The sequence below is a fragment of the Physella acuta genome, unplaced genomic scaffold (genome assembly GCF_028476545.2).
Source record: "Physella acuta isolate Inbredline_101_S28 unplaced genomic scaffold, ASM2847654v3 ptg001810l, whole genome shotgun sequence".
NCBI lineage: Eukaryota > Metazoa > Mollusca > Gastropoda > Physidae > Physella > Physella acuta.
The window spans coordinates 102319-115870 of NW_026733320.1; the positions used below are offsets into that span (position 1 = coordinate 102319).

Here is a 13552-nt window from a genome sequence, read left to right on the forward strand (position 1 = left end):
TCTGTACCTCCAATATGTTGCCTTATAAGAAAAAAAACTGACCGCAGATTTCCAGCGAGTCAGAATCTAACCTAAATTGATGCAGTATAAAAAAAAAAACAATTTAAAAAAACAAAACAAAAGATATATTTATTTATAAATAATACATGCGTTTAAATGTAAGGGCTGGCTTCTTAAAACTCTTCACTTAATTGGGACAGCAGTAGGTCGTCATTTAAATCTGAAAGGTGACACAAAAATTGTTTTAGTAGTGATGGAAGGCAACAAAAATTGTTTTAGTAGTGATGGAAGGTTAGACAAAAATTGTTTTAGTAGTGATGGAAGGCAACACAAATTGTGTCAGTAGTGATGGAAGGTGACACAAAAATTGTTTTAGTAGTGATGGAAGGTGACACAAAAATTGTTTTAGTAGTGATGGAAGTTAACACAAAAATTGTTTTAGTAGTGATGAAAGTTTAGATAAAAATTGTTTTAGTAGTGATGGAAGGCAACACAAAAATTGTTTTAGTAGTGATGGAAGATTAGACAAAAAATGTTTTAGTAATAATGGAAGGTGACATAAAAATTGTTTAAGTAGTGATAGAAGCAGTGATTGTTTTTAGTAGTGAAAGAACTGAAATAGCTTAGAAGTAAATAAACATAGAAAATCAAATTGTTTAGGGCAATAATGGATTAAAAGGGGAGTGGCTGACCCATCTTTACACAATGTATCAATTGTATCTCTGATTTTATAGCTATAAGTAGTATAAGAGGAAATATAACAAAGGGGGGGGGGGGGGGGCTCATTCAGGCATTATCTACCTGTGGTAGAGGGGGGCAGGGACAAGCCTTACATCTCAAAAAGTTTTATAATAGGTTTTTTGTTGGCACTGTGAAAAACAGTACTGAAAACCAGCAGTAAGCTTTGAAAATGAAAATTATTATTCTTTTACAAAAAATGGTCCAACAGAAAAAAAACACCACAAATAAAGTGCCAAACTTCACTCTTCATCTGAATTCTTTTCACAAATGGCAATGGCAAATCATTTTTGTTTCTTGTGGTTTTTCTTTTGACATTACTTTTTTTATTTACCATATAATAAAATCCTTACCATCCTCCCATTGAGGAAATAAAACTTGTTCAACTCCCTGAGCCACAGGCACCAAACTCCTGGTACCCAGCTGGAAAGAACTTCTGTCAAAACTTTTCTTAGAATCAGCTTCAGCTTGACATCTGTTGTCACTGACTAAACCCTTACCGTGCAGGAGTTCCTCTAATGCGCCTGTCAATCGGTCAGGTTTGTTTGTGTCTGATTCTGTTGGCTTGAGTGTTACACTGAAGTGTTTAGAGGAGGAAAGGTTAGGCTCAAACAATGGCTTTTTGTCTGATTCTGTTGGCTTGAGTGTTACACTGAAGTCTTTAGAGGAAGAAAGGTTAGGCTCAAACAATGTTTTTTTGGCTGGAGAGCCACACGCGGGGTGTGAGTTAGTCCGACTGCGTTTGAACCGAAATATTTTTCCCTCACCGGTTGATAAATTTGAAGTTCCAGAATTGTCAGAACTAGATGGATTGGTTTCTATACAGCCTGTTATTCTAGAGTCTTCAAAATGTCTATTCGCAGTTATATTTTTGGTTCCACTTATTAAATTCTCAGTGTCGCAAGATTGAGAAGTTTCATGGTCATTGACAGCATCACATAACTCAAGCATTTCATTATCATCATCAGGAAAACTATCATCACATAGTTCAACATTGAAAGACGGAAACGTTCTTTTTTCTCTATCTAAACTACGGAGTTCAGGTGTAACAGCAGAGCTTTGTGGCGCTGAAGTCCAACTGTTGTTGTTGGTGCCAGACCTCACAGCTTTAGCCCCACTGATCATGTAGCTGGTGTTAGGTCCTGCAGTGGGTCTCAAGTGTGGGGACTGCTGGGGTACAGATGAGAACAGCTGTCTCTTATCACCAGAGAAATGTCTGGCACCAGGTTGAGCCATATGAAGACTGTGTCTAGAACCTGCAGGATGAGAGCTAAACCTGGGTTTACCAGGAGAGAAACTGGTGAAAGAGTTATCAGACATGGGAGATAACAACGACGGACGTTTTGATAAATTTTGACGGAAATTCTGCAATGACAATGAAAGCTCGAGCTCGGACTCTTCAATAATTTCTTTAAGGGAAGGAATTTCCACGGTGTCCTTGGTGTATAGTTTGGTGTCTGGCGAGGCTGCTAGAGGAGACCAGGGTCTCTTGAAGACACCTCGCCCATCACTGCTTGTGTAGATGAGGACGATGTTGCCAGGTGTCACGTTGAGGTAGTGTGTGCGAGGGGATGGGCTGATCACACTGACCTGAAGGAGAAAATATATCTTGTAATCAATATAGAAACAAAAAGATTTTCATAAAATTTTTACAAATTTTGAACCTGGCCAAGGTCAAGGAGAAAATACATCTTGTAATCAAGAAAGAAACAAAAAGATTATCCTAAAAGTTTAACAAATTTTGAACCTGGCCAAGGTTTTGTATATTTTGTAAATGAAAAGGTGATAATGGTTGATGAGTAGACCAGTATTCTCCACCTTAGCCTTTCTTAAATTCACCCACAACATTCAATATTTAAAAACTGAAAAGTTCACTAAAAACATGAATGTTAGGTTTTTAAAGAGTACACTAGGAAACTATTGAATAAACACAGCAGGCAAACAAAAATTTTCCAAATGATACATAAAAAAATGAAATATATGTACAAAATATTTATAATGATAGGTTATTCTACATTGATTCAAGTATTAACTATTATTTTTTTCTGTGATACTAGTGAAATTATTTCACTTGAAGCAGATAGATTTTGCCAGGCTCAGGCTAACTTCAATCTTATGTCTCACTGATTTGCTATATCCAGCCAGTTCTTTTTTAACAACACATTATTTTATGGTGCTTAATCTACATTCAGTTAAATTTTAATATGGAAAGGGTAACACCAAATCTCTTATACATTTGGTTGCATTTGTTATCAGTTTTCTCACAAAGCTCTGCCATTGCTAATGTGATGGTAAAACTTTTATACACAAACCATTTTGAGTTTCAGCTTTTTTACTTTCATACTTAATAGAATGTTTTCTGATTTTCTTTTGGAATATTTGGTAGATGGAAAAATATCGGTAGACAATTTTTTTTTAATGGAAAATGCTAATTTCTGTAAAAAAAATGAAAAGGTTACATTTCTGATTTATATTTTTAAAACAATAGTGAACAGTATAACTGAGGCTTATTTTAAACAATGAATGCTCTGCATAGCACTAAAGAAACTGATACTGTCACTAAGTTTGTCATATCTTTCAGAGCAAATGGTACAAATACTTAATGTTGGAACAGTATAATTTTAAGTTCATGGCTCAGTATGACAAGTAAATTATATTTCAACTCAATGCCATCATCTGCCATGTTAACCATCAAGCACAATGTGCTGTGTGCATGTCATATCTTTCAGAGCAAATGGTACAAATACTTAATGTTGGAACAGTATAATTTTAAGTTCATGGCTCAGTATGACAAGTAAATTATATTTCAACTCAATGCCATCATCTGCCATGTTAACCATCAAGCACAATGTGCTGTGTGCATGTTCAGAGAGCTGACCACAAAATACACAAAGATACACTCAGATTTTGGTTATCCTGTCCTGGAATCACATACTTGACCAATGTTCCTTACACTGGACAATGACCCAACTGGAGTAGCAACAAAGAGCTACCACACAGTACACTCTGGACATGTCCATGCTCAAATTTCTCCCAATGACAATTGAATTTCCCATCTGTCAGGCATGGAAAAAACTGGTTTGAACTAGATGGAGTTATTTCCCTTTGGCTGTGAGTTTAAAATTTACAATTCAATTTTTTAGTACTAGAATATAGTTGTGAAGGTAATCAATGGTTAACCATAGCCCAATAGTTATTAAACTATAATTAGTATTAACTTTGTTTAGTCATAAAATAGATATAATGGAAGGATAGGAGATGTTGCTAAAGGGCTATCTTTGTCAACATCCTCACCCACAGTCAAGTTTAACTACACTTATCTCTAATCAAGTATTGTCATTAAGTAGATACTTCAGCCATCTTTTTATTGATACTCTAGATTAGGCTATATTAGTTGTATTAAAACAGCTGTTCAAGTTAGAATTAATATTTCTGGTTCCTGCTCTACAAATGACAAAATACCACCTCACACCCTAACTAAGTGACGGGGGACAGAGTCCATTTACAACTAATGTTCTGGCTCTGAACCTACTTCTTAAAATACATTTCCGGCCCTTGCCAGAACCTCTATTGAAAGAAAATAAGGCAGACCATTCAAAATCCAGAGATTTAAAGAGGAGAATGACACAAGAAATAGGGGTCACCACACTTGGAGAAACTAGCTCAGAAATGAGTTGCATGTAAATTAGTAATGCTCTTTTCTGAAGCTTATGTCTTATTGGGAGGACAGGCATACTATTACTACAGCTTGGGGTTGTGGGTTAACAAAACAGAACACTTGATGAAAGTTATGGCAGTAACTATGAAAACAACAAGAGCTACCTGTCTCAACACACAAGAGTTACCTGTCTGAGCACATTAGAGTTACCTGTCTGAGCACACAAGAGTTACCTGTCTGAGCACACAAGAGTTACCTGTCTGAGCACACAAGAGTTACCTGTCTGAGCACACAAGAGTTATCTGTCTGAGCACACAAGAGCTACCTGTCTGAGCACATTAGAGTTACCTGTCTGAGCACACAAGAGTTACCTGTCTGAGCACACAAGAGTTACCTGTCTGAGCACACAAGAGTTATCTGTCTGAGCACACAAGAGACATTAGAGCTACCTGTCTGAGCACACAAGAGCTACCTGTCTGAGCACATTAGAGTTACCTGTCTGGGTACACAAGAGTTACCTGTCTGAGCACACAAGAGTTACCTGTCTGAGCACACAAGAGTTACCTGTCTGAGCACACAAGAGTTACCTGTCTGAGCACACAAGAGCTACCTGTCTGAGCACACAAGAGTTACCTGTCTGAGCACACAAGAGTTATCTGTCTGAGCACACAAGAGCTACCTGTCTCAACACACAAGAGTTACCTGTCTCAACACACAAGAGTTACCTGTCTGAGCACACAAGAGTTACCTGTCTGAGCACACAAGAGTTACCTGTCTCAACACACAAGAGTTACCTGTCTGAGCACACAAGAGTTACCTGTCTGAGCACACAAGAGTTACCTGTCTGAGCACACAAGAGTTACCTGTCTGAGCACACAAGAGTTACCTGTCTCAACACACAAGAGTTACCTGTCTGAGCACACAAGAGTTACCTGTCTGAGCACACAAGAGTTACCTGTCTGGGTACACAAGAGTTACCTGTCTGGGTACACAAGAGTTACCTGTCTGAGCACACAAGAGTTACCTGTCTGAGCACACAAGAGTTACCTGTCTGAGCACACAAGAGTTATCTGTCTGAGCACACAAGAGCTACCTGTCTGAGCACATTAGAGTTACCTGTCTGAGCACACAAGAGTTACCTGTCTGAGCACACAAGAGTTACCTGTCTGAGCACACAAGAGTTACCTGTCTGAGCACACAAGAGTTATCTGTCTGAGCACACAAGAGCTACCTGTCTGAGCACATTAGAGTTACCTGTCTGAGCACATTAGAGTTACCTGTCTGAGCACACAAGAGTTACCTGTCTGAGCACACAAGAGTTATCTGTCTGAGCACACAAGAGCTACCTGTCTGAGCACATTAGAGTTACCTGTCTGAGCACACAAGAGTTACCTGTCTGAGCACACAAGAGTTACCTGTCTGAGCACACAAGAGTTACCTGTCTGAGCACACAAGAGTTATCTGTCTGAGCACACAAGAGCTACCTGTCTGAGCACATTAGAGTTACCTGTCTGAGCACATTAGAGTTACCTGTCTGAGCACACAAGAGTTACCTGTCTGAGCACACAAGAGTTACCTGTCTGAGCACACAAGAGTTACCTGTCTGAGCACACAAGAGTTACCTGTCTGAGCACACAAGAGTTATCTGTCTGAGCACACAAGAGCTACCTGTCTGAGCACATTAGAGTTACCTGTCTGGGTACACAAGAGTTACCTGTCTGAGCACACAAGAGTTACCTGTCTGAGCACACAGAGCTACCTGTCTGAGCACACAAGAGCTACCTGTCTGAGCACACAAGAGCTACCTGTCTGAGCACATTAGAGTTACCTGTCTGGGTACACAAGAGTTACCTGTCTGGGTACACTAGAGTTACTTGTCTCAACACACTAGAATTTCTCAACACACTAGACTTACCTGTCTGAGCACAAGAACAGATCCAGACTGTAGAGCTGTGCCTGGGTCTCTCACCAAGTCTCTGTGTAAGGAGCCGTTCATTTTTCCTAAACAAAACAAAGTACTCAATGTTAACAATACTGGAACAATGATAGAAAAAAAAAAATTTAAAATAAACCACAATATTGATTACATTCTGTTGAATAAATACAAAGATGTTTGAAAAAACATATAAATAATATTGAGTTACTAAAGTATAAAAAAATATATTTAAATAGTATAAAAGTATGCAGTGTAAAATTATCCAAAATTTACAATTATCTATATATATAATTCTCTTCTTGGAGACGCTAGAAAACAAGCTGTAAGCGTGCTTTCTACCACCCCACCCCTACATGGTCTGGTGAGCTTTGGTTCACGCTAAATGTTTACAGTCGTAGAGCCGGGTTTAGTGACGGCTACTAGGGGCAGATAATTTAGTTTGAAACGATTTTAAACTTATGGGAGGTAACTAAGAGGAGGCTGCTTTCACGGGGGGGGGGTGTAGGGTAGGGGTTGGGGAAAGGAGGATGGGGGTAGTATCGTCCTTAACGATCTACTGATAGTGTTTTAAAGCAAATATTTTCAGTGGCAGCATTGGTACTGTCGAATTCACAAATTATGAATTACTGAAAAGTAGAAAATAAAACAACTAAATAGCGGCGTATGATATGCCGCGGGTCGGCTCGTTAACAATATTTAAGTATGAGGAAACATTAAATATTGTTCTAACCCATTGGTTCTTAACCTTTTTGGTGGTTCCAAACCCCAACAGTTTCATATGTGTTTTCACTGAACCCTTCTTAATAGTTCTATTATTCACATGTGAATTATGTGTGTCAGGTGTGTGTCTTGACCTCCGCCGAACCCCTGAGGCTGACTCACAGAACCACTGGGGTTCAATTAAACCCAGGTTAACAACCACTGTTCTAACCAAAGTTTTGTTGATCACGTCAAATGATAAAACCCACAAGAAACAAAATGATTCAGATAACCTGTGGTATCTCTAATGATAAAACCACATAATGGCCGACACAATAACTGTGGTATCTCTAATGATAAAACCACATAATGGCTGACACAATACCTGTGGTATCTCTAATGATAAAACCACATAATGGCCGACACAATACCTGTGGTATCTCTAATGATAAAGCTGGCATCAGATCCCTGCAGTTCCAGGTTCTCAATGATGCCAACAAGTAGAGGAATCTTCCCTCGGTGGAGAACTTTTCTGCTGGCCTGAAGACATTTTATATCACTTTCAGCTGATACAATCTTTATCATATATAAGACAGTGAATAATCAATGGAGAATTAGCTATTCTAAGTGTTATCCTCATATAAGAACAGAACCAAAGTTGTCTCAATATTTTGATTTTATCCAATAAAAGGAGGCAGTTTTATATTAAAAAATTAAAAACTAATCTTCTAATCAGAGATCTAGTCTAATTTATGGTACAGTTTGTATTTGTCTTGTGATATCTTTTGTTTTTCCCTTCTAATTTCTGTAATATCCTATTTGTTTGGTTTAACATATACAATACTATAGTATATTATACCCTTTGTATTCTCTTTATAGATATCACAATGGAACAAGGGCAGCTTCATTTTATAATTGAACTTCATTCAAAATTAATATACAGTGTACTTAACATAAAGTTCTAACTAAATTTAAAAATACATTAATTCCTATTTATTAACTCAAAACCATCAATTTTTTTTATCCTAACTTACTTTTAATAGCATGGACTTGACAGAGAATTTCTCAAGAACCAAAGCAGCATTGGTGCCCAAGTCTGACAGAAGGGTCTTCCATAATTCACCATTGAACACATCATCAGAGGATGATTGCGAAGATGGCAGAGGTGTAACCTTTTAAAACAAGTTATGGTTATTGTAAATCAGCCCTGAACAGAAACAGCACTGTTAACACTTATATTTTCCTAAAACACTATTAATTTTAATGAAATTGTCAATATAAAAATTAACTTTTGAATAATTTAATCATATTATGAGATTTTAGTTTACATAATTTTACTAAAATATCAATCACAAAGCTTTCAAAGACCAGTTTACCAAACCTGTTTAACATTTGCTTCCTGTATATCCTGCAAAGCTTCAATTTCTGGCAAACTTTTCACATTCATCAAACTGGATGGAGTCTAAAAATATAAACAGAGAACAGATTCAATACCCTCAATTATAAATTTTTAATGTGCGCAAAAAAAAAATAAATATAAATCAGAAATAATTTGAAATTGTTGATTGTTAATATAATTCCTTTTAAATAGGAAAAAATTTTAACCAGCTTTCTGAGAGCTAATCTCACACAGCAAATCCATCATTACCAGACAATAACAAAATGTTTACACCCACTCCTAAAATTGTAAAAAAATAGGGTTGAGCATTTGCTTGTATGCCACAGACAATTAAAACATTGACAGACTTCCATCATTTTTATAAACTACAGAGATTCAAATGGGGATTTTATTTATTAACATCATAACAATATTAAAATGGTTGTAAAAACTTACAGTTGGTGGTAAAATTCCTGCAGGTCCTGGAAACTTCCTTTTGCATCTCTGCAGGCTAAAGCTTCTGGCATTGTTGGCTGAATCACTTTGATCTTCACTGCACGTTGGTATCTCTGGTGATACTAGATGTGCCAGATGGTCAAATGTGAATTAATATTTGATATAAAAGCAAAGCAATGCTTAAAACATATTGATGGTGCTAAAATTTAAATAAAATTTTTGTTAAATTATTTTTAAAAAAGTAATTTTTTCTAAATTTTAGGTGTTTTATAATTTAAAAAAAAAAAAAAGCTTAGGGATAAAAAAAGAGTAGTAATTAAGTTAAAAAATGCTCTTCCAAAATTTCAAAAAAAGTGTTATTAAGTACGACAAACCTGTGTTATTAAATACATTCTTAGGTTCATCAGTTAATCCATCAAGTGGAAGATCCTATGAAACAAACATTTGCTAATTACATGAAATTAATAGGTGGCGATTTCTATTATAATTATTATGTGCCTTCTATGTTACGTCCACCTAATACTTGTACTGTCACCATCGTCCGTCATGCTGATATTTAGACTGGGTTCTATCAGAAATACAACTAACAACAGACACTGAAACAGTACTAGCTGAAGTAAGGTCCAATCAAATCATAACATAAGTTAAGTGTAATAAAATATAAACAAAATTAGGCTTTTTAAATCTTTGCAAGCACTTATTTTTTAAATTCTTCTTTAAATAATTTTTTTAAATGTGTGAATTATTCTGAGAAATGAATAAATACTAAGACTGAATTTGAACTTTTAGAAGTTATAAATAGACTGAGCAGTACTGCTTAGAAAGGAAAGTCTTGATGAGGGACGAATATACACAAGGTGAGGAAAATAGAGAAATTAATAACACAATAAAAATCTTCTTGTGCACTGGTCGGTAAAAAAAATGAGTATTAATATGTCTGAAAATAGACTTCTGAAAAAGAAGTGTGTAATCTCAAGCCTAGTGTTAGGGTCAGAAATTAGGGTTAGCAGTTGGGACTATGATGGACTTTATGAACTCTAAATACACTGGCCCTAACTAAGAATCATTAGGTCTGAAAGGAACTTTACTTATATGGTTAGGGTTTGGGATATGGTTAGCATTGACATCATTGAGTCACGTTTGTACTTAGTTAACTACCAGTGTTCTAACACTGCTTTTTAAAGAAAATTCCTTTATTGTGATAGGGGTCATCCATAAATGACGTTACGCTTTTTTGACGATTTAACACGAAATAACACGTCATTTAAGGACGACACCCATACTTTAAGACACATAGGCCTTCCCTTCTTCTTGTTTAACATTTATTTGGACTAGATCTAGATCTAACTATTATAACTAATATTCTAGTAGGCTAATTTTTGTTGATCTAGTAAAAAAAAAGTGATAACTTACATCCCAAAAATTATCATCATCTGGGATTTCAAACATTTGATTTCAGCCAAAAATAATAAGATTCTGTAGGTCTATAACTTAACTCTATAAGTCTATAGTCTAATCTATACCACTAATTGTTCGCTGTTAGGCCTACATGAATTGTAATGTAAGTTTAGTACTTTAGTAGGCCTAAAGTAGTCTGTAGTTTAGTTAGATGAAGAAATCTAAAAAAACAAATAGTAGGCCTAGGCCTCTAGTACTAGATCTAGTAGTAGATCTAGATCTAGTAGAAGTAGACTAGTACTAGATCTAGATTTCTCTAGTACTAGAAAATCTAGTACTGTAACTCTAGAAGGTAGAAGAGTAAGAGTCAAGTGAGCTAAGTCTGGACTCTTAACTCAAGATTCTAGGATGAGGATCTAGATTCTAGAGATTCTTAATCTGCTTAGTGATTCTATTCTTAATTCTATCATTCTTCTAGAGAGACTCGGACTTTAGTTAGACTCAGAGGAATCACTAGACTCTAGATTCTAGATCAAGCGGCCAATCATTGATTCATTAGGCCTAAACTAAACAAAACCGTAAACGTAAACGTTATTTATTTTGTCAATGTAAAATTAACAACAGTAAGCCTAAACAAAATAAATAACTAGAATTTTATCAATTGATTCTGGTTAAAGTAAAGTATGTCTAAATCAAATGCTTAATTTATAATTTGCACTACGGTTTTAGATTTCTTGTTACATGAAGTTTGTGTTGTTTATAAAACCCGCTTTCTATTTCCGTCTAACAACCTGCCAGTTAACTTCTGTGTATAAAAGCCAAGTAAACACATCAGCTGATAAAATAACTGTAAAAATAAAAATTAAATGTCGTATCGTTTTAGTTTGAAATCTAGATTTAGATCTATAGAAATTAGATAATGCATATGGAAAAAAATAGTGTGAGGGCATTTATTTGAAGCTAGATTAACTCAAGTGCTAATAATATTACTTTCAGTATTGATGCCAAAATGACAAATGGTATTCATATTTGGAATGCGTTTTGGTCAATTAGAGTTATGGTCCATCTTGGGAACTTGTCCTAAGTGTGAACTGGTATGAATAATGAACATGGTAGTTTTCGACAAGAAAGTTAATGCATTAACCGCATGCTACGTTTAATTATTGAACAGTCCCTTGAGTGGCAATGCCCCCCCCCCCCCCTTTACACATGACCTATGTAAACTTTGAAAAGGTGTGTGGTATGATTAGAGATGTTATCAAGAAGCTAATGAGCCAGTATGGTATACGCCCAAATGTGTATCCATTATAGAGAAACTATATTAAGACTGTGCCTGTCAAGTAATCCAAAGGGTAAACTAACAGAGCATTTGATCACGGTGAAGACAAGAATAAGGTAGGTGGGATATGTGTATGCCTTCACTAATGAATGGTTATTGATTGGATTATGCAGGAGACCACAAACGACACAGTAGAACTTCACCAAAATACTGGAAGATCTTGATTCTGCAGATCATGTCTGCCTACCATCTCACAAAAAAAAAAAACAGCACGCTGCTGAAAGCAAACTAGCGCTATTGATTCTTTCCACACTGCATCCTTTTTTTTTACAGCTAATTCCTTCGATAAAGATTCCTTATTTTAAACGGTGGAATCGCAACGCGACATTTTCAGTCAGTGTGCATATTGGTTAATTTAGGCTGTGTAGTGGGGGCGGGGGGGGGGGGGCAGGGTGTGCTACAGTATACTGAAACCAGGGGGGGGGGAGAATAAACAGTCATTGAATGTATTGATAATGGGACCCCCATAAAACGTCACCCGATGCTCAGGTAATTGTTATATCAAGACTGTTGGATGCTTTTAGATAGAGATCTGGTAATTCTGACTGACAGTGTCTCCTCCTGATTTGCACTTTCTCTTAAGATTAAAGCAAACTAAACGTGTGAAATTAAGATTAAATCATAAGCACAATGGTTGTCTGTGATGTGATGCTACACCCCGACCACCCCTATTAGATCGTCTGGAGGGTTGTAATAAATAAAACTATTCGGTAAACAGAGTTTCTTCCGGGCATCTCTTCGGGGGGGGGGGGGGGGGGGGGGAGGGGGGCGAAGAAAGTTTACCGCCCCCCCCCCCCGAACGAAATGAAATTTATATAGAAAATATATACTTTTAACAGTGTCCGCCCCCCCCCCCCCCACCCGAAGAAAGTCTATCCCCGAAAATTTCAAGTGCCCCCCCCCCCCCCCCCCGGAGAAAAAAGTCTGGAAGAAACACTGTATGTAAAGACGGCTCCTAGCTCATTAACATACACTTATTAAAGATGTAACAGAAAAGAAATGAGAATCGTCATTCTAACAGGCCAAATAACATAGCGTTTTATTGTGATTTAGGGTACGAACATCTCGTTTAGTACAACTATAAAACCTAGCCGCATTCTCTTTTTTACTGAGGTGGAACGAGAGACCATCAGGGAACCGAACTGTTGGTTTTTCGACAGCCTCTACGCTCTAACGATCGACCACACCCACTTTAAAATATACGTGGCATAGAGTAGGCGTTACGTGTGATGCCGAGGCTACGGTAGACGTGCTGCCAATCAATGGTAGAGTGCTAGATGGTGCAGAGCACACGCCTCGTTCTGGAGTCTACAAAATTTGATTCATTTAAAGCAGAACGAAAAGCAACCGTTAACGATCGTAGCATGACGGTGCAAGAACGCCTGCTAATCATGGTTATATTTTTCCTCTCAGTTCCATGGTCTCCGTGCTATATTTAACGTGGGGTGGGTTTCTGCTCGTACGATGATTACAATTTTGTTTATTTATTAAATACGATTGGCCTGATTATTTCTATAATAAAATTGTATCGTATATGTATGGAATATGAGTCGTATTAATTGAATGATACCAGAGGCGTAGCGATCCTTCCCGGCGCCCGGGGATAAACTTTTCCATTCGCACCCCCCCCCTCAAACTTTCGATTTGCTACCCCCCCCCCCTCAACATTTCGATTTGCACCCCCCCCCCCCTCAAACTTTCAATTTGCACCCCCCTCAACCTTTCAATTTATTTCTCCAACCCATTTTGGCGCCCCCTAAGGTCGGCGCCCGGGTATATATGTTCCCCCCCCCTGCCCGTCCCCCCCCCTCGCTACACTACTGAATGATACTTTAATTTTTAAGTTCAGATGCACATGAATTTTAATTAGATGAAGCTTTGTTTGATGATGTTTCGCCTTTTTGTTATCCCATTATCTCGTGGTGAACAAAAGATTTAATTAATCTACCC

The 13552-nt window shown here is 37.1% G+C and overlaps 1 protein-coding gene across 1 annotated transcript; it reads right to left on the reverse strand.

The window, feature by feature from the left end:
- Nucleotides 1–1068: 1068 nt before the first annotated feature.
- LOC131930613 (uncharacterized) lies at nt 1069–10357 on the reverse strand. The gene is made up of 8 exons (XM_059287181.1): nt 10279–10357; nt 9240–9294; nt 8866–8987; nt 8413–8493; nt 8066–8203; nt 7463–7571; nt 6312–6397; nt 1069–2328 (listed from the first exon to the last, which is right to left on the reverse strand). Exons 1-8 carry the CDS (start codon nt 10312–10314, stop codon nt 1069–1071), a joined length of 1887 nt encoding a protein of 628 aa, XP_059143164.1. The 5' UTR covers nt 10315–10357.
- Nucleotides 10358–13552: the final 3195 nt, after the last annotated feature.

Excerpts from the sequence above, each read along its gene's own strand:
- LOC131930613 (XM_059287181.1), bottom strand. The coding sequence starts at position 10,314 with ATGTTTGAAATCCCAGATGATGATAATTTTTGGGAT. Across the intron at positions 8,494-8,865 it reads CAGGAATTTTACCACCAACT|ACTCCATCCAGTTTGATGAA; the intron begins GTAAGTTTTTAC and ends TTATATTTTTAG. Across the intron at positions 7,572-8,065 it reads TCAAGTCCATGCTATTAAAA|GCCAGCAGAAAAGTTCTCCA; the intron begins GTAAGTTAGGAT and ends AAATGTCTTCAG.